General features: G+C 37.4%; 1 protein-coding gene and 1 long non-coding RNA gene across 5 annotated transcripts in view; one reads left to right on the forward strand and one right to left on the reverse strand.

Moving 5' to 3' along the window:
- The window catches only part of PTPRG (protein tyrosine phosphatase receptor type G), a 671,624-nt gene that overhangs the window by 373,794 nt on the left and 276,784 nt on the right, over positions 1–21,046 (forward strand). For all 3 annotated transcript variants that reach the window (XM_054695203.1, XM_037492051.2, XM_054695207.1), the window contains exon 3: positions 19,342–19,521. In XM_054695203.1, the coding sequence (XP_054551178.1) occupies positions 19,342–19,521 (180 nt within the window). The remainder of the gene's footprint in view (positions 1–19,341; positions 19,522–21,046) is intronic.
- Positions 17,543–21,046, reverse strand: part of LOC119230696 (uncharacterized) — a 72,354-nt gene continuing 68,850 nt past the window's right edge. For both annotated transcript variants that reach the window (XR_005121796.2, XR_008551862.1), the window contains one exon: positions 17,543–19,495. This is a non-coding gene — a long non-coding RNA (uncharacterized LOC119230696). The remainder of the gene's footprint in view (positions 19,496–21,046) is intronic.

The raw sequence follows: 21,046 nt of genomic DNA on the forward strand, positions 1-21,046 counted from the left end.
GGGGGAGATGTATGGACATCTCCAGTTAAAAATTCCTCTGGATCAGTAGGTGAAACTGGATTGTGAGGATGGTTGTAAAAGTATAAACTTACTGAAAGACATCGAGTTGTACTCTTGAAATAGTTGGATTTCAGCATATGTTACAGCTCCTCAATTTCTTTAGAACCCTCTCTATTTTAAACCAAAACTCTATTGTTTATGTTTGTTAAAATATTTATTGACCTGTCTGTGTGTCATGGTATCATAGCTGGGGCATCCTGTCTTATAGTTTGCATTCCAGTAGGGGCAATGAGTGGACAACACACAATATACAAAACAAGTAAGCGTGTAAAATATCAGGTGACTGGTATGTAGGAAATAATAAAAAGAGGAAGAAAGGACATTGGGATATGCATGTAATTTGAGTGACAGAGCAGTTCCCATTATAAAATTGACATATGAGTAACTATCTTAAGGGGGGAAGGGGCTACTTGCTACCCTAGATAGGCAGAGAGAAGAGTAGGGCATTGTTTGACATGTTGAAAGCACAGCAAGATGGCCTTTTCGGTTTTTGTAGAGGCATCAAAGCTAAGAAGTAGGAGCAGCTATCAGTGACATAACTAGGAGCAGAGAACAGATGTATTCGATCTTGAGGATTGTTTTTTAAAGTCTTAACTTTGAATGACAGAGGATACTGATGGAGTATTTTAAGTAGGTGAATACTATGATCCAGCTTAGCATTTTAAAGAGCACTGACTGCTGTGGATAATTGTTAGGGGAGGGGTAGGTGGGGTTGGGAGTCAGGTTGGGAGACAGTTTCAATAATTTCTAGAATAGATGATGGTGCCTTGGGCTGGAATAGAGCAAGTGAAAATAGATAAGAGTGGTCAGTTTCCCAGTGTGTTGAGAAGACACAGCCTAGGATTTGCTGCTCAATCTGTGGAATAAGTTAAAGAAGGAATGTAGGGTTGACACCAAGGTTTTTGCCCTAAATATTTTTTGCTTGTTTGTTTATTTTCTTTTTTTTAGAGAAAGAAAAAATGTATTGAGGAGAAAAGGAACAGATGTAAAGTGGGACTCCCAGGCTGGTGGAACCAGGCCAGGGTGGGCAAGGGAGCCAAAGTGTTTGTCCTGCATATTTTAAAGATCCTGATACAATGGTAAAAATCACACTGGACCAAGTTCAGGATAGAAACAAGATGTGGACCTTCAGGTTTACACCATGGGAAATCTGAGATGCTATGTAATCAACTAGTGGAGATGTGGTGTAGATAAATGAAGTCAAGACAAGGATTTTGTGATAAGTGTCCCCAAGAACTTACCAATTCTACATGAGTATGTCATGGGGGTCAAAACCAGCCCCTGTTCAGAACAGCACCATTCCACACTTGCTGAGAAGTGTTAGGCTGAAGTTACCAGTGATTCTTTTTCTACCCCCAGTCTCAGGAGCATGCTTGCCCATTGGAGTTTAGGACATTTTTGGCAAATGAGGACTTCAGGTCAAGAACAACATGGGAATTAAGTCTCAATATTGACTTAGCAATGTACATACAGCCGGTGGTATCATTGGATTGATTCTCTTGGTCTGTTGCAATTTGCCTCCGAAATGTTACCCAAAATTATGGAGGCACCCTTATTTGACTTACTATATAGCAAATTCAGAATGAACTATTAAGTATAGTACTTAAAGTGATGCTTAGAACCATAGTCTCTTAGGGGTCTGTTGATGTGACTCGGCAAGCTTATAATCTACATGCTTGAATTGTGTGTTATTTTTATCAATTTTTTTCCTTGTGTTTCTAAATTAGGTGTTTTTGGAGGGAGGTTTGGGGAGAAAATGTAATGCTAATAAATGAAAACAACATCTCCTACTAAATTCCCCCTTAAAGAGTGTTCTCACACTTGTCTATTAAGAGGCTGCAAAGACGGCCTCCCCTGGTGGCTTAGCGGTTGAGCTCTGGGCTGCGAAGTTGCCCGCAGCCTCTGCGGTGCAGGTTCCATCCCCAGCCACTGTCAAGGGTCCCACATGGCGCGCAGACCTCTCCTGCTGAGCCCGCTGCTCCCCTCAGCAGTGTACCTCATCAGTCTGCCTGTTCTGCTCCCTACTCTGGCTCTGGTGAATTCTCTCACCCTCCCGCGCTTCTGACTGTACCCAGTGCTTGTATAAATAAATAAATAAATCTTTAAAAAAAGAAAAAGAGTCTGCAAAGAGAATGAAAGTTGATTACATCACGTTTCCTCCTCTTTGTCCAGAATCTTCTGCAAATGATTATTTTACACTGAGTCTTTGTGTTAGAGGTTTTATCTGCAAGGAAGGAACTTCTAATTTGGTAATTAGTTATCTTGTTTTTCACAATGATGATCCTCCTGTTTTGGAAATCATTCAACATTTTTTCTGGGATGTGAGCTCTTGAACTAAAAAATTCCAGCTAAGTTCATCAATATGGTAGACAAGAATTGAAATATGCAGCTCTCATTCAGTCAGTAGTTTTCAAATGCCGTAGGAAACATGTGTGTTCCACATGACCATACCTTAAATTTTCTATTACTCTTACTTTTTAATACCTATTACCAAATAAGACTTTTTCCTAATAATTTGTGGGAAAAATGTGCTTCTTCTCTTTGAGTTCCAGATATTTGGGGGCCTACCATGTAACGGTGAAATTTGTGCTCTACTTTCTTAATGTTTACCTAGAACATAGTCAGAAGTAATTTTTCCTCATGGTATTACTGAGACTTACTAATAACTACTTATTCAAAAATTTTTTAGAAGATTTATTTATTTATACAAGAACTGGGGTACAGGCCAGATGCGCGGGAGGGTGAGAGGATTCACCAGAGCCAGAGCAGGGAACAGAACAGGCAGACTGACAAAATACACTGCTGAGGGGAGAAGCGGGCAATGCAGTAGAGGTCTGCGTGCCATGTGGGACCCTCGCTGGCCGGCCGGGATCGAACAGGCATTGCAGAGGCTGCAGACAGCTTCATAGCACGTCACTCAACTGCCTGCGCCCCCAGGGGAGGCCCCTAATTGTAAAATATTAATAAATAAAATAATCACTAAAAGATTACAGAACCAACACCAGGCAACCATAACTTAAGCCAAATTTTTTTCTTTTTTATGTAAGTGTTTATTGTGATTTTCCACTATTATGCTTCACCACTGTTTTCTTTTGAGTGAGTTGATATTAAAAAATGTCGTTATTGTACATAGAATAGATCTTCTTAGTATGCAAAGGTGTATGATTTTAATTTTCATGTAATTTTTCCATTGGTTTTTTTTCCTTCCATCTTAGTCTAAGAATATTTATGACATTTGTCTCTCAAATTTAGTATAATTTTGATACATTCTGTCTTTCTATAATTGGCTATCTTTAGCCATTGCTAAAAACAGTTGCTAACTCACTTCTATTTTTCCTTTATCTGCCTACTTAGCTTTGTGCCCTACCTACAAACACATGGTGTAACTGAAAATGTTAATACCTTTGTTGGTACTTTGATCCTGATAATATTTCCTTTGCTCAGGATGAAATGCCACGGTCAAAAACTACCAGCTATTCTCCCAAACCTATAGCCTTGATTGAGAGAGTCTGCCCTTGATGGAGCAGCTTTTTGAACTTAGACATAAATCCTAGTTGAAATGGACCTCCAGATTTGTCTGATAACAACTGCTCAGAAGGATCCACCCATTTACATATTACTGTAGTGGGAAATTTGAATGGTGCTTTCTGGGTCCACCTGTCTTGAGTTTGCATCCTGGTGATACTACTCGCTCAATGGTGTGATCTAAATAGCATATAACCTTTCTAGATTACAGTTTCTCACTACAAAATGATGGTAGTATTTTCAGGAGCAAATAAGAAAATCTGACCTTGATCCATGGATCAACCTTGTAATTATTAGCATTAAGAACAGTTTGAAATAGAGAATAAAAACTAAGGGAATTATTTTCTATATTTACCTTCTGATCCTTACATCCCTTATGTATCCCTCCATCCCAGGAATGATAGTGAAGTTTATAATTTACAGTTGTTTTGAAAATTATGTGAAATAATTCTTATAAAGCTCTTAAGTACAGCTTGTGGCTCTTTTCATTGTTCTCACAACATAATTTCTATGACCCAAGTCTTGGAGCTTATGATATGGGTGCTCAGGAATATGGGTTTCATTTTAATGATGTTCTCCAGTGTATAAAGTTTACACTGGTCTTTCAGTCAGTTTTCATTACCATCACTCTTCACCATCAGTGGCGCACCACATCTTACCACTTAAATACTGAAATGAAAGGATATTTCATTTACAAATAAAATTTTCAGTATTTTTTGTAGGATTCTTTTTTTTTTTTAAATTATGGTGAGCACTTTCTTTGTTGTCACTATAAATAGATGCCTTCTGTAACTCTTAACAAATGCATTTATTTCTTCTCCATCAAAGATCAATTTAGTTCCTAAAAATATAATACTGATCATAAAGGTTTAGGAAGGTTTTCATCAAACATTTAATTTGGTCACAAATTTTTGTCGGAAAGGAAAATAAGAAAGTTGGCCATTTTTTGCTTTTTCACTGACTTATTCTTTTTGTATTTCTCTGGATACCTCATTTATTTCATGCAACCCTCATTTATTCAATGCTTGCCCACCAGCTCTGGTGGGTAACAAGGCTGAGGAAATTAAAGTGGATCCTGCCCTCAAAGTACTGTGTTCTGATATTCTTCAGAGAGATTCCTGTTATCCCATTTTAGAGTCTGCAGTGTGTTAAAGACATTACTAGATTTTCAGCTGCATCCCACACATGTATCTGGATTTCAGAGAAATCCTAGTAGGATATCTCTTGACATTGTCAATGCTGAGATTCAGAAATGAGGATTCATGGGAAACCAAACAACTCTACCCAGAGAATTCTGAATAATGTATTATTGTAATGACAGAGAGTTCTGTCTTTGGCCGTGCCTGGCATTTTGTGTTTGGTTTTTGGGGGATTTTTACATAGAAGAACTGGGGTGTAGGCCAAAGGTGTGGGGGTTGAGGGGATTCACCAGAGACAGAGAGGGGAGCAGAAGAGGTGGAAATACACTGCTGAGGAGAGCAGCGGGCCAGACAGAGGTGTGCTGCTTCCGTATGTGGGTTAGCTACCTGGCTGGGAATCGAACTCAGGCCATAGTGGTGACAAATTTGAGACTTAACCCCTAGGCAACTGGGAGGCCCTGTGCTTTTTTTTTAAGTGAACAACTTGACAACAGATATGGATTTACTGCATTTGTGAATGGCATGTTGCTGGGAGACTTAGGTCTGCAATTAGATGAAAAATAAGATTTCCCCAGATCCTGAGAGGCAGGAATAATAGGTGAAAAATAAAATAATATATAATCGAGTAGCAACATGTAGTGGAGCAAATGCAAGGGTTGTGTAGAATTTGGTTCAAATCCAACATCATGTTGGTATAGCTAGAAAGTGAGTCTCAGTTGCTATTTGCATAATATGTATGCAAATACATAGGGTTTTTATATCGGTTATATAACTAAATAACAGTGATAAACAAAATGACTTCTCATTAATATTGGCTCTTTTTATAGTTGTCTCCTTTTACAGGTAAGATAGAGTATCTGCTTTAATATGGATCTTATTTAACAATCACATGAAAATGACCCATGCATCTTTTTAGCCCATGTAACTCCATAGTGCATATCTTCTCAACATTGTTTTCTACTGTTACCCTCTCTCAATGAGTCTTTTTGTACATTTTTCCTGTAATTGCCCCCATGAAATTTTAATACCATAGATTGTATGTCTGATTGTGTAATCTATGTATATCTGCCCTTTAAACAAATAGGGCCTCCCTGGTGGCACAGGGGTTAAAGTCTCAGCAATAATCAAGCTATTGTCAGCTACTGAGTTTGATCCCCGGCCAGGGAGCTAACCCACATGGCACAGCAGACCTCACCTGTCTGGCCCACTGCTCCCCTCAGCAGTGTATTTCCGTAGATCCACCTGTTCTGCTCTCCACTGTCTCTGGTGAATCCTCTCACCCTCTTCTCCTCTGGCCTATTCCCCAGTTCTTGTATGCATAAAGAAATAAAATAAATCTTTAGAAAATATATTGCATATATTGCAATAAAATACATGTATTGCCCAAGAACAAGCTTTCATGGCACTGGGGCAAATCATGCCATGTACATATGGTGTATGTATCATTAGGTATTATGTCCATGGATATTGTTGTCAGGTCTAGGTCTCAAAAGTGTTTGTTTGGTTAGTATGTGTTTTTGTTTGTTTTGAATCACAGACATGTACTGTATGTATATATTCTCAAAATTTTATCTTCTTTCATCACACTTTTTCTTTAGATTGTCATTCCAGAGACCACCATTAGCAGTTTAGCAAGTGTCCTCTCAATCTAAGGGTGTTTTTGATCACTGATTTTTGATTTGTGTTATTTTTCTTTATGTTATATGATGTAATTCTATAACAATTGCTCTGTAACCAGTTTTATCCCCACTGTATGGTATCAGATACTTGTTCCTCCATTTCATATTTCCATGAATTAAAAAATTCATCTTTGAAATTTACTAATATACTAAAATGTACTGATGAGGTTCAAATTCAAACAGTGTAAAACAGCAAGTTGTGAAAAATCTCCCTCATCCATTAATAGTGTTATCATTTCTTACATATGCTTCCAGGGGGGATTTTATGTACATACAGATATACATATAATTATTTATGATCTCATTTAAAAAATACAGATGGTGTTGTATTATAATAGACATTGTGTCTCTCATATCTTGCAGTTCTTTCCATTTTAGAAAATTCTCTCTTTTGTGCCAGTTCCACACTAATCCTTTGCATTGATTTGTTATAATTTAGTTAACTAGCACAGTCATTTGGATATTTATCTTGATTTTAATCTTGAATATTCTTAGAGGTGCTGCCATGACTAACCTTTACCTTTCATGAACACAAGTATACCTGCAGAATTGACACCAGGATCAAAGGCGTATACATTTGTCATTTTAATATTTATTGCCATATTTTCTTTCATAAAGATTGTAACAATCATTCAGTAGCCATTAATTAAAGTGCTTATTTGAATACATTCTTGCTAATAGTGTATAATCAATCATTTTGATATTTCAAATTTAGTAGGTTCCAGACTCCATCTGTATAATTTTAATTTGTGTTTCATCATTAATTTGGAACAGCGACTTTTACTCCATCAAGGGGCCGTTTGACACACCTTTTGTTTATGCTCTTTGCCCATGTTTACATGGGACTTTGGCTTACCATTTTCTGAAATCTCTTGCTATCTCTTACCCTTTTTTGAGATGAATCTTTTTGCTAATCATTTATCTTTTGATGTTTCTTATGGTTCTCTCTCTCTCTCTATCTCTATCTCTCTCTCTTTTTAAAGATTTAGTTATTTATGCATATAAGAGCTGGTTTACAGGCCAGAGGTGTGGGGGGTGAGAGGACTCATCAGAGACAGAGTAGGGAACAGAACAGGCAGATTGACCGAGGTACACTGCTGAGGGGAGCAGCGGGCAAGTCAGAAGAGTTCTGCTGTGCCATGTGGGTTGCTCCCTGGCCGGCTGGGGCGTTGAACTCTTGCTGCAGTGGCTGGGGATAGCTTCCTAAGTTGAGTCTTAACCCCTTGAGCCACCAGGGAGGCCCGCTATGGTGCTCTCTTTAATGCAGAACATGAAATACTTTTTTAATGTATTTGATTTTATCAGACTTTAGGGTTTTTCATGATATAGAAAAGGCTTTCCCTACTCTAAATTTCTCCACAACTGCTTCTTGAACTTTTATTTATTTATTTTAAATATTTAAATCTTGGAACATTTAGACTTTATCCCAGAGTAAAATTATCTACTTTTGAAGCACTCTAGAGTATTATGTAATGGATGTAGTGATTGTTTTCTTAGCAAGTTCCTTCTGATAGACATTTACATTATTGCCAATTCTTTCATATTATAAACATTGTTAAAATTTAACATGCCTTCTAGTATACATATGTATTTTCCTCTAGTGGTTAGTGTGAAATACCCTATTCTGGTGTATATATGACCTATTTTACGTTTCTTCAGAGAAGCTGTATTTTGCAAACATTTTCTGTAAAGGGACAGATGGTAAATATTTTAGACTTTGTTGTCTCTTGGATAACGCTGGTGTTACAGCCAAAAGCAGTCATAAATGAATGGCTATGTCTATGATCCAATAAAACTTTATTTACAAAAACAGTTGGTGAGCCACATTTAACCCACATGCCATAATTTGCAAACTCCTGTCTTAGAGCATGAGTAAATCTGAAATTCACTCCTTGGTCTGTGACTTAGTATGTGAGGGTAGGTTTCCTAGTTTCTGAGCCTCAATTCCTTTATTTCTGTATTAGGAAAATTGTACATACTTGACATGAGTTGTTGAAAGGACCAAAGGAGGTAAGGTGTAGACTATTTTCATCATAGTTCTTGGCACATCCAAATGGATAATGTTTACTTCATATTTTATTGATGTCTTTGATTAAGTATCAGTCATTGAATAGCAGGCTGGGGCTATGGTGTCAAAAATCTGAGCATTGGAAACAAATTATTTTAATGCCACATTTTAAATTACTGCTTTTTCCATTGGCTTCCTACTTCTATGTGACTTTTTACAGCATTGTTCCTAATATCTTTATTTAAGTTTTTTATATTCTGCCCATCGTGGATTTTTTGGTGTTCATATTAAACTTAAACACATTGCATTAAATTTTTGTTTATCTCAATAATTGAATTTTGGTGACTGCCTCTCTCTAATCCACATCCTTGTAAGCAGATATTTCTTTCCTGAATACCTTCTCTGTGTTGCCTGAACAAAATAAATATCTTGAAATCATGGCGCCTATTTTCTTATGGATGATATTCTGCGAAGAGATAGGAAGGAGACTAAAAAAGTAAAACATGAATGGGGTGCTATTTTAGATAGCTAGGTTACCAAGCCTCCTCTGATTAGGTGAAATGGAGTTGTTAATGTTCTTTCTGTCACCGCGACTTCTGCTAAATCCCTCCAGTTTTCTTTGTAGATCCCTTTATTGGAAGTTACTAATCCTATAAATTTATTGAAATAGGGAAGCACATTAGTTAAAGTGATCTATTCACAATGTGACAGAAAGAACCAGAACCCATCATGTTTTGGCTTTATCTCATAAAGGTGGTACTTTTGTCTAGACATTTCCCCAGAAAGCATTTAATAGTTAATATATTTTAGAGCATACATTCCTCCTTTATAGTTGTCACAGGAAGGGTGTTAATCATCCTGTCTACACCCTCTGAAGTGGTTCCCAGTCTCACACACCCCTTCCACACCAGGCCCCTCAGCTGTTGAGTGAGTGCCTCATAAAAGTGTTTTTAATTTTTTGTTCTTTTCCTCTCAGCCCTTATGTCAGTGGACTGGTATACAGCCAATTAGCCCTCCCAAATACCAACTCTCCAATTCTGTGTCTGGGAATATTTCCCCTTTCCGGCTTGTGATTGGGATTTCTCATGAGCTGAGCAGCTTATATTCAACACATTGTGAGGGATGATAATGACAATAAGGGTAATGGTGTGAAAAGGACCTCCCATTCAAAAACAGGAAGTCCCAGCCTTATCTAAACCAGACCACAGCTGTCAGTTTTGTTTCTCTGCCTGGGGATGCAGCTCTGTCCTTTGGGAATGAGGCTAGGTCACCTCCATAGTCCTTCCCTACATACATTGCACTGTGGCTGATCTCTGAGGCAGAAGACTTCAGCAAGAGGCAACTGTTCCCATTTAAGACTTTCAGGGATTCTTATCCTGTGACCTGGTGTAACTGAGAGTAGTAAGAATTTACAGGAAGGGACTTCAGAGCTTGCTTTCTCTCCTTTTGTCTAAATGAGATCTATAAGCCCTTATCCAAGTTTATCCCTTCTCTTACAGAGAAAGAGGATAGGAAGGAGAGTCAGGAGATGTTATCCTTGTATATTCCATTCAGCATACATTTCTGATTTTTATCTGTGTAATTTGACATTTTCATCATAGTGATGAATGTAGGAAGCATTGAATAATTTAACCGCTGGTCTTTTTAAACCAACATTCTGAGTATAGCCAATATTTTTTAGTCACAAATAAAGAAAAACTATTCAAGCTATTTAAATACAAAGACACTTAAAACTGTTACTGGTGCTTTGGTGGGTGTGATGTGGTAACATCCTTTGAAGAGGTGTGAACCTGCACCCCTAAAATAAACCAATGTTACCTCAGTAAAAAAAAAATTAATTATAAAAAAATTTAAAAGTCTAAAGATAAAATTTTATATTCAGGAGTATTTTGAAAACAAGCTCCATGTCTTTTTTTTTTTTTTCCTCCTGATTGTTAATTGTCAAATTTGGCCTCTAGCTAATTACTTCTAGATTATGCATCAGTTCCCTTTCATCCTCTTCAAATTTTGGGAGGAGGGTAGTTCTTCCCTCACTCTGAACAAAAGTAGGAACCTTATTTTGAATAGTTCCTCCCTAAGCCATTCTAACCAGTGAGATCCCATGTACTAATTGGCTTAGTCCTGTGTTAATACTCTTTTTTTGAACTAATTTCTGGTCAAGAGGAATGGGATGAAACTAAAGGCCCAATCCAGTGTGGTGCTATTTCACGACCTAGTTGCTGAGTCATGCCATCTGGAATTTAGGATTTAGATATGATTCGGAGGTTAGAGATTCTGTAGGGTCTTTGCTTTCCATTAATCTCCCACAAATTTTGAAAGAGCCAACAATAGGTTTGAAATAACCAAAGTTCATTGTGGACCACACAATGCAAGAGAGGTGGCAACTGCCCTGAGCCACACTCTAGGCCTGAGTGATGGGAGCTAGTTTTCTAGGGTTGGTCACCAGGGCAGGGTAGCAGGGAGCTGCGTCATAGTGCATTTTAGGATGGGCTACCCTGGGGCATGCAGGTTGCTGCATGTTTCGTTATATATCGCATATCTCATAGCATTTAGTCTCCATCCCAGGGTGTGCATTTTCGCATGCTGATAGCCATCACTTTTAGGTCAGGTTCTCTGTTACCTATGTCTGATGGGCCATCCATTTTCAGGTGATTCTGGAGCCACCATTGGAAAGCAGGGAGACTCTGTAGGGTGGAGGGTCTGTTTCTCCGCAGTAACTGGCTGTGGTTTTATGGATTTCCTAATAGCCTGGGTCTCAATAACAGGAAGATTAGGTAAGTGAGTGTAGATCCAGGGGATCCTGTAACAGTTCCAGAAGAAAGTATAGACAAGCATATTTATTGAGCATTTAGTTTATTGAGCACTATGTATGCGATCTGTATGTAATACTTTTTAAGAATCCTTACCATGTGCTGTGGTGGTTACATTTGGGAATGTATCCAGTCAGGTTGTGTGTTTGTTGAACTCACCAAATATGCCTGTTTGATTCTTCCAGGCATTACAGGAAATATTCTTGTAGAATATAGAACTTTCATGAATTTTACAGATGATCCGATATAATCTTGTAGTTGGTGTGTAAAGAAATGGACTCACTTTAAGGCTTGACCACTGCAACATTCAACTTCACTTTCTGACAGTTAAAACTGGAATGCAAAGAGGAAATTTGTAATATAGTTGCCACTATTTATACCTCTGGCACCCCTGACAGACATTGCTAATTGATCTCATCTTTATCAATAATAAATTTTGCAGCCTATGTGTTAAAGATTATTTGCTGTTCTTGAACTGGAGCTCAATTTACTAGTCTCCTTCCTAATGTTCTTTCCATGATGCTATGTGAATGTGTTAGTCTTTGGACTTTTGTTTTTGTTACATTTTATGGGGACTGTTGTAATTCTAAAAGAGAACTGTTCTTTTTCAAATGAGTGTTGATCTCTGGGAGATGTAGTTGAACTGATGGTTGAAAACTTCAGGTCCAGATACAGCCTACCTATACTTTATAAACACTTAAGGTGGCCTGCGTTGGACAGTAAATGGTGACATTTTTGTTAGTATCTTTGCTGTATTTTGTAATAATTCCATGTTATATCTACAAGAAGCAAAAGTAAAAATCACCCAACTTTAAAAAATATCAGTTAGAATTTGAACTATTAGTAGTAGAAATTGTGATGGTGTGTTTGAATGAGGGTAGATTCAACTTGAAAGATACACAGCTTTTTAATTGCAGCCGTATCTAAATGTACATGTCACTGACTTTGTTTAGGAAGGAATTCTAGAATCCTCTAGCCTGTGAATAGTGTGCATACTTGCAATGCAGAAAAGCTTTCCTACTGTCATCTCACACACCCAGTGGAGAAAGTCAATCCTTTGAGCCTTGACTCACTTAGCCTAGGGCCTGTGTTCATAATGCTGGTGTTAGTGGTTATTGGCATCTCCACTCATTGTAGTATACTCATTTTTCAGAGCACTCCAGAGAGACCTGCAGCATCAGGATTAGATTCTTGACCCCCCAATCAGGAAATTTGTGATATTTCGCATTTTACCTGGATGCGTTTTAACATTTGGTCTTAAAGTAGAAACCCTGGAAAATTAAATGACTAATGTTGGTATTGAAAAGTGAATAGAGTGGTGCCCATTTCTGGTGTTACAGTCTGGCATTATTTCTGGTATTATGATTAGTTATTGATAGTTACCACTTAAAACACACTGCTGATGTGCAATGGACGAATGAAATTTTTACTCCCAAAATTTAAAACCAAAAAAATTGCCAATCTATTTTTATCATCTAGAAGGTAAATTTGCACTTTTAAACTGGCTTAAAAAATAAGAATTTTCCTATCAACAACATTGAACACAACATGATTTTACATGAACAAAATGAAAACACTGTTTTCCATTTTTCATATAAACAACAATAAATGCACAAAAGGTAATTAAGCTACCGGTACTGGAGAATGCAAAAGAATTACAAGATAAATCCCCTAAAGCTTTTTAATTAAAAAATGGAATAGTTTAAAGATGTGTTTTAGATTTCAGAGAAAAAGCATTAATTGTAATATTAGATAAAAAGTGAATACACATATTTTTGGATTGTTGCTGTTGATTAAAAGTAGACAACAAGATGCAGGGTAATAACCCTGGATTCAGGTAATACTTCTAATATAAATTCCTTGAGGGAGGCATTAATAAGCATATTTGACTAGAAACAGCACATAACATGTGTATTAGTTTTGTTTTTAATTAGATTTAGACAGAATTCATTATTTTTAATGGCTTTTCATTAGTGAATAGAAAACATTATTTGGATATATTATGGTAAAATAAATTCAAGGTGTGTGATTATTTTCTGCAAAGAACCTCTGTGTATTTAAAGAAACTATTGTTTGGAGCAGAAATCGTAGATATTTGAAATCCCTTGCTGTTAGACAAAAGTGTGGTTTATATGCTTTTAAAGTAGCAAACTTACCTCTCTCAGGTCAGGTATTAATAGTGAAGTTTATTGAACAAGATAGTTTATTTAAAATATAGATAAGTCTTGTAGTTCATCAGTAATGTTTGTTCACACTTGGACTTTTCAACAAATAGTGCTAGAGGCTGGGTGGGGCAGGGGGCGGAGAGACATTCTCAGATTTTGTTTGAACAGGATAACTTAGTTTTGGTTCACAGGGACGCATGTTGACCAAGTTCATTGGATTAAATCTCCCTTAAAGAAACCCTGACCATCAAGGGATCCTGGACATAAGACCAGAGTCCATATTTGCAGTATTTACTAAGATCTTCAGGTAGAGAACTCTGCCATAAACAGACCAGTTGGAATTAATCTCAGTTGTATGACTTATTCACCCTACTGTAGAAATCTGTTTTCTGCTTATTAGTCTACTGAATTGTAGCATCTCAAAATGAGAAAACTACAGTGACTTGTTAATGGTACCCTAAGGAGGTAGAAGTGGGTTCTTAAAATGCACCAATGAGTCATAAATAAAACTAATAATGTTATTTTCTAACAGTAATTTTTAAAGGTGAATTTCTCCAACCTTATAAGGTTTTTACATGACCCTAAATAATAAACTAACACCCATGAGCTTGCTGTGTTTTTTTAGCCAGTTTTTCTTTCGTTTTACCTTTGATCTGTGCAAATTTCTTTCATGCAAAAAGGATATGACAGCATTTCCAACATTATCTATTAATCAGTGCCCATTTCCTTCATCTGTTAGACTGTAAACCTGCTTCCAAATACATTATAGCATAACCAGTAAAATCTGGATTTTAAAATGTAATCAATCCATTTAACAAAACTTATATTTTAGTTGGCATTTGAGCAGTTTCATAATGTCTTTATCTTATTTGCAGAATAACCACAAAAGAATGGCCCCTTTGACAAGGATCATGAGGAAACAGACATTGGTGGTGTGTTCCATTAGCTGAACCATAAACTTGATTGAACTCTCAGGTGTTGTCTTACTAATTTCCAGGTTTGTTTCCACCAATCAGTCTAGAAGCTACATTGCAGTTTTTTGGTCTTTAATCCTTAGTCATCTTTGATTTGTCACATTTTCCTTGGTTTTCATGAAATCCATTTGGCATATTTGAGGAATGCCAGTCAAGTATTGCATAGCATGGTCTTCAATTTGGGTTTGGCAGATGTCTTCCTCATGGTTACAACGGGATTATGGGTTTTTAGTATCCCATGGAGGTGATGTACCTCCTGACCCCCTCCCATCATTTCTTAGGTGATGTTAATTAACCTTAACCACTTGGTGATGGCAAGTTGCCATTTTTCTTTCTCTGCTCTTTTCCAGCTATGCTGGATTCAAGCACCACCTCCTGGAGAGGCCATCTCTCTCCTGGTTCTTGTCCTCTGTCCAAGTGGGAAGCTCCTAGATATTGAGGTCCTAGACAACTAAGTCCTGTCCTTATTGAGCAGGGGTCCCTCTTCTCTGCCTTGAATACTGCAAAATCCCTGCATTCCCCTACTTTAGTCTTTGGTTAGCCTACACATTCTTTCCTCCGTAATAGTCAGGTTCTCAAGGCATTGCTTAGTTATATTACACAATAACAATTGAAATAATCATAGCTATCACTACTTATTGAATTTTTTAAAGATTTATTTTATCTGTGCATAAAAGAGGAGGGGTACAGACCAGAGGGGTGTGTGTGGGGGGGAATGAGAGGATTCACCAGAGATGGAATGGGGAGCAGAACAGGGGAATTAACTGAAATACACTGCTGAGGGGAGCAGTGGGTGAGACAGGAGAGGTCTGCTGCGCCATGTGGGTTCTCTCCCTGGCAGGGGATTGAACTTGTGCTGCAGTGGCTGCTGATAGCTTCATAGTGCTGATATTTAACTCTTTGTGCCACCAGGGAGGCCCCACTTACTGAATTTTTTTATGATTTGCTACTGTTGTAAATACATTGATTTTCTCATAATCTTTGAAACTGCCCTTGGATGAGGATAGCCACTGGTTTCCCCCAATATGCCAATAGGAAGACAAAGCCACAGACAGCCTAAGTTACCCAAGGAAATCCTAAGGGAAGTGGGGTAGCTTTGCCAGCTAGCACTCATTTCTAAGCATTGTGCCAGTACTAAGCAAGTATTGAGTCTGTATTTAAATGAATTGATTAATAAGACTTAATTTTCCTCTTTGATTGACCTTCTTTGACTAGAGAAATCTATTATAGCATAGAAGAAATAAAGAGCCTTTAAAATAATTGTGCTTCATATAAGCATTGCAAAGCAAAAGTCTAACACATTACTTTCTTTTAAAACCATAGTTGCTCCTCGTGGGCTTGTTAAATGAGTACATGGACCCATCTTGCACATCACACATCTGCAGCTTACTTTACTTTGTTATCATTCAGTTGTTTAACATATTTATGAATAAAAGGGGTCCTTATTTCTGAAGTTGCCATCCTAAAACTTGACACAAGGAGAATAAGGAAGACTTCATAAAAATCAGCAGATAGGAGTATAAAATTAGAAGCAAAATAATGCAGAGAACATGTTGTGGAGTTATTAGAAGACAGAGCTATGCAAATCTTTAATGTTGTCTTGCATCTCATTTGTGTTTTTGGGGACTCTCAGTTGATAAAAATGGTAAAGCAAGTTATTCTTATAGAGTAACCAGTGAGTAGGGAACACAGACATTAAGGAATAAATAATTACCTCAGTGATAAGATAGGCTGAAGGAAATAAAAAAAACTCATCGCCAGGATCATACGCAGCTCCTGTGCATTGCTTACGGAAGGAAGCCTTCCTGACAGGGGCAAATTTACACCGAGATTAAAACCTGGAGCCAGGATTTCAGATCTGTCCATTGAGTTAATAAAACAAAAATATTATTCATCACAGGTTGAGTAACACACACTTTTAGATCCCTCTGGAACGGACACTTTGGCAGTATGTTTCCTTCAAGATCTCATTCCTACAGGACTCTTGAGTGCATGAATGGGAGCCTATCTGCCCTGTGGTTTCTACCTCTGCCCTCACATGTCCCTTTTTGTGAACATGGCCTGTATATTTGGTTGCCATGTCAGACTTGGTGTGTTGTTCAAAATATGTTCTCCTGTCACCATGCAAATATCCTGCTTGTTCTAGGAAAGAGTCAGTAAGGGGAAACAAAAGTGCAGTTGATTGTTCCTTATTTTAGATGGATGATGTCATACCTCAGAGAGGAAGGCTTCTTGCTGATTTGAGAGTCCCCCCCAAACCTAGGTTTTAGTCAACTGTAGATTTTATTTAGTGTTGTGTTTTTTACTTAAAAACATTTATTCAAAGTTCTAAAAATCAAAGCATTCAATACCATGAGACTTGCACAACAGCAAATGATTAATGATATAATTCTCAGTCCTTTATAAAGTGTCTTAACACTGAAGAGATTTATACAGTGTGGAATGGTGATGGTGCTTCAATGTGAGAATAGGTAATCAATACCTGTAAGCTTGGAAAAGTGTTCTTATTTCCTCCACTAATGACATGGTGGTTTTGCAAGGCAAGGGTGTCTGGAGCATGAAGTACTCCAAAGAAAAATTAATTTAAAATCTGAAGTGGAAGATCAGTTTCAATTAAAATTGCACTTGAACGTATATTGGGTGGAAGTGTGAAAGCAAGCCTGTAGACGGTCGGCTTGTATCTTCAGATTGTTACCAGTGAATAAATGAATCCCACTGGTATGAATCCTGATTATATTTTTATAGAGTGCTAAATTATATTTCACCCATGTCTGCAAAGTTATGACAAATAATATAAGTGGCAAGTACTTTTCAGAGCTTTTTTTTTTTTTTTTTTTCCCCCCTACTAGCGGGATAATTACTAGATGTCGATGTGTTTTTACAACTGATGACTTACATTCTTATTTCTCTGGAGTCATATGAGTCTGGATTTATTTTACCCTGCATTTTTTTTTGCAATGAATTTGTTTATTGTATTAGTGAATTTCTAAAAGGAATTACACACAACCAAATCCTGAAACATTTGTTTCCATAATTTGAGCATACACAGATCCAGTGGGAGCTGAATGAAATACACATTTTAGTCAGCCATCAAATATATCAACAACCACTTTATTCAATTTTTCAATGAGTTCCTTTGTTATGGAAGAATATTTAAAGAGTGGACAGGATAATTGGAACCACTTATTATGTCCACTTTCTCTACTTTTTTCCTTCAAATGTGTTGACGGAAGATGAAAATGAAGTTTGGCCTGAATATATGCAGAGGCACAGACTGTTCTTTTATGACTCATCACAGTCTTAGGGAATTTGACCAAGAGGTGAAACTGCATGAGTGAAAAGTCCTTGACATTTCTTAATTTAGTCAGAGTCCTACAGTAAAGAAAATGATGGTGTTAACTCTTTTGGAAAGTGTTATGGCACTTGTAAATGCCTTCTAACTGTTTCATCAATCCGGAACATGTTTTTTCTGATAGTTTATTTTATCTTACTATTTGGGATAAAGATTAGGGAAAAAGACCCAGGCACAGAGCAAGGCCAAGTCATTTGCCAGATAGAAAGAATATGAATAATTTTTAGGGAGTTATATCAATTGCTCTTGCAATCACGAAGCTTCCATTACACAACCAAGATTTTCTGTTTGTCCTTTTTTTCATGGTACTGCTGTTTATGTATCAGCTGCGCACTGAACTAGACAAAGGAGGGTGGGGTGGGGAAAACCATGACAAATGAGTTTCTGATGGTGGGTTTGACACAGGTGGTGCACTTGCCTTATGTTGTCCCTGTGTCCCCCATCATACAAGGATAAGTGCAGAGTGCGACATGAAAATGCAAGTTGACGCAGTGTTGGCCTCCTAGTATCGCTTTGACCATCCTCTTCTAATGTGTGAAAAATTTAAAGCTAGAGAGTTTCGTAATACAGGTACATGTATATGCAAGTATATACATATACTTCACTTTATTGATTGAGAAATCTGTTTTAATTTCTAAATATTATAAATTCAGACTTTTACTAGAACTAATTCTGAATTAGAGACTTATTCTTTATGGCAAAAGATGTTTCTTTTCAACAGGTTACTTCTGCTTTGTTATGCCAGGAAGGTTAATGGCAGGGTGCTGAAAAATCTCAGTGGCTTGTTATCAACTTAGTAGATATTGCCCCTGGAATATTTCATTTTTGAATGGGTCAAAGGAGCCGTTGAAGTGTTTTCTCTACCTTTGCCTAATTGGCATGTTTTAGAATTATGCTTGATAATTGCATTCTCTTCCTGAATCTCTGTGGCATGCATCCCCCCCAAAGTTTTCATTTATGAGTGCTGAGTTCAATCTGGAGGTAATCTATATTCCCATCTCCTATGTAGAGAGTGACTGAGAAGAAGCAAGCACCTTAACACACACGTACACAAAATCTGGACAAACTGAAAAAATTTTTTCAGTTAGCCAAAGGAAAACCCTGCCTCACTGCCTACATTATTTGTAATGATTTTCATCTAGTGTTGCATTCATTGCTTTTGAATTTTTACATTTTTCTTATCTGATTCGCAAAGTCCCAAGAGCTAAGAAGAAAGTTGTGTTTAGTACACTGATGGCAGTAGCAAGACATGCTAAATTGATGAAGGTGTTTTCTTGTGAATAAATGCTGTTTATTTTAGGAAACCTATTTAAAAATTTTTTTTAAATGTGAATAACTCTGACAGCCCTTCTGCTCAAATTCCTTAATCTGGTTACACATAGAGTTAGCAAATGTTTGATTACAAATCAAGAAGCAAAACTATCTTAAGTAACATATCTTTTCTTAAATCTTGTTGCCCAGTGAAGACAATGGCTTGGATCCACAATTTTCAATGTACTGACCCCTTTGGAGTGGATATAGGTAGAAAAATGAACCTTGAGAGGTTCAGTGGTCAGCATCCTATGTCTTAATTGTTCCAGCTGTCATTCTTAAACCATGACGATTGAAGTTATTGTTTCCTCCTGACAGGTGCCTATGGTCCTGAGCACTGGGTTACATCGAGTGTGAGCTGTGGAGGCCGTCACCAGTCTCCAATAGACATTTTAGACCAGCATGCACGTGTCGGTGAAGAATACCAGGAACTGCAACTTGATGGCTTCGACAATGAGTCTTCTAACAAAACCTGGATGAAAAACACAGGGAAAACAGGTAGGCTGTGTCTTTTTTACCTGATCATGGGACAGTTTTTCTGTATGTCTCTGGTATTTACCATAAGCTTGATGTGATCCTTATAGTGTACACTGCTGGAGAGAACATACAGCTGGGTGAGAACTTTGAGATTACCAGCTGTGTAATTCTGGACAAATTACTTAAACATTCTGTTCCTTAGTTTTTTAAAAATATGATCATTGTAAATAAAACAAATTGTATCAATCTCATAGGGGTGTGAGGATTGAGTGAGTCACTGTAAGTAAAACATATAGAATGGATTTCCAAGTTTGTTCTGTTCAATATGGTGGCTACTAGCCACACATACTGTTTCCATTTCAGTTTTAATTAGATGAAATTCTAGCACAATATTAGAATCAGTTGTACTAACTACGTGCCTTTTTGTTTCTTTCCCCAAATTTGTTAGTTTGCCTATTTGCAATGTTTAAAAGCAGAAGAAAGATGCACATTCAAACTTTTTGGGTGAGAGGGAATGATTCTTGACTATTTTCCCTAGCTCTTTGAAGATATAATTAGCATATAGCATTATGCAAGTTTAAGTATAAAACATGATGATTTGGTACACAGATGTATTATGAGAAGATTACCATGAATAGGGTAGTTAACACATGTATCACCTCACACAGTCATCTGTGAGTATCTGTGTGTCTCTCTGTACATATGATAAGAACATTGAAGATGTACTTTCTTAGGAGCTCTGGAATATATAATACCATACTCTTGACTATATTCACCATGTTGTATATGGATCCCTAGAACTTACTCATCTTGTAACTGGACATATCTTCTCTTTGACGAACAACTCCCCATTAAACCCACCCTCCAGTCTCTGCTTCAGTGACTTTACATTTTTCATATTCCACATATAAATGAGGTCATTTAGTACATTTCTCTGTCTGACTTATTTCACTGAGCATAATGCCCTCAAATTTCATCTATGTTGTTGCAAGTGGCAGTTTCTTTCTTTTTAATGTATGAGTCATATTTCATTTGTGTGTATGTGTATGTAACATTTTTTTATGCATTCATCCATTGACATTTAGTTTGTATCCATGTCTTGGCAATTATGAATAATGCTGCAGTGAACATGGGGGTACACTATCTTATGAGGTAATGATTTAAAGTCCTTAGGATATATACCCAGAAATAATATTGCTAGTTCATATAATAGTTCTATTTTTGTTTATTTTTGTTTGTTTGTTTGTTTTTTTAAAGATTTATTTATTTATACAAGTACTGGGTACAGCCAGAAGCACAGGAGGGTGAGAGAATACACCAGTGCCAGAGCGAGGAACAGAATAGGCAGAAGGACCAAAGTACACTGCTGAGGGGAGCAGCGGGCGCCGCAGGAGAGGTCTGCGCGCCATGTGGGACCCTCACTGGTGGCCAGGGATCGACCCGGCGCTGCAGAGGCTGTAGGCAGCTTCGCAGCCCAGCGCTCAACCGCTGCGCCACCAGGGGAGGCCCTCTATTTTTGTTTTTTGAGGAACCTCCATATTTTTGA

The sequence above is a fragment of the Talpa occidentalis genome, unplaced genomic scaffold (genome assembly GCF_014898055.3).
Source record: "Talpa occidentalis isolate TD23 unplaced genomic scaffold, MPIMG_talOcc4v2.1 talOcc4.10, whole genome shotgun sequence".
Taxonomy (NCBI): Eukaryota; Metazoa; Chordata; class Mammalia; order Eulipotyphla; family Talpidae; genus Talpa; species Talpa occidentalis.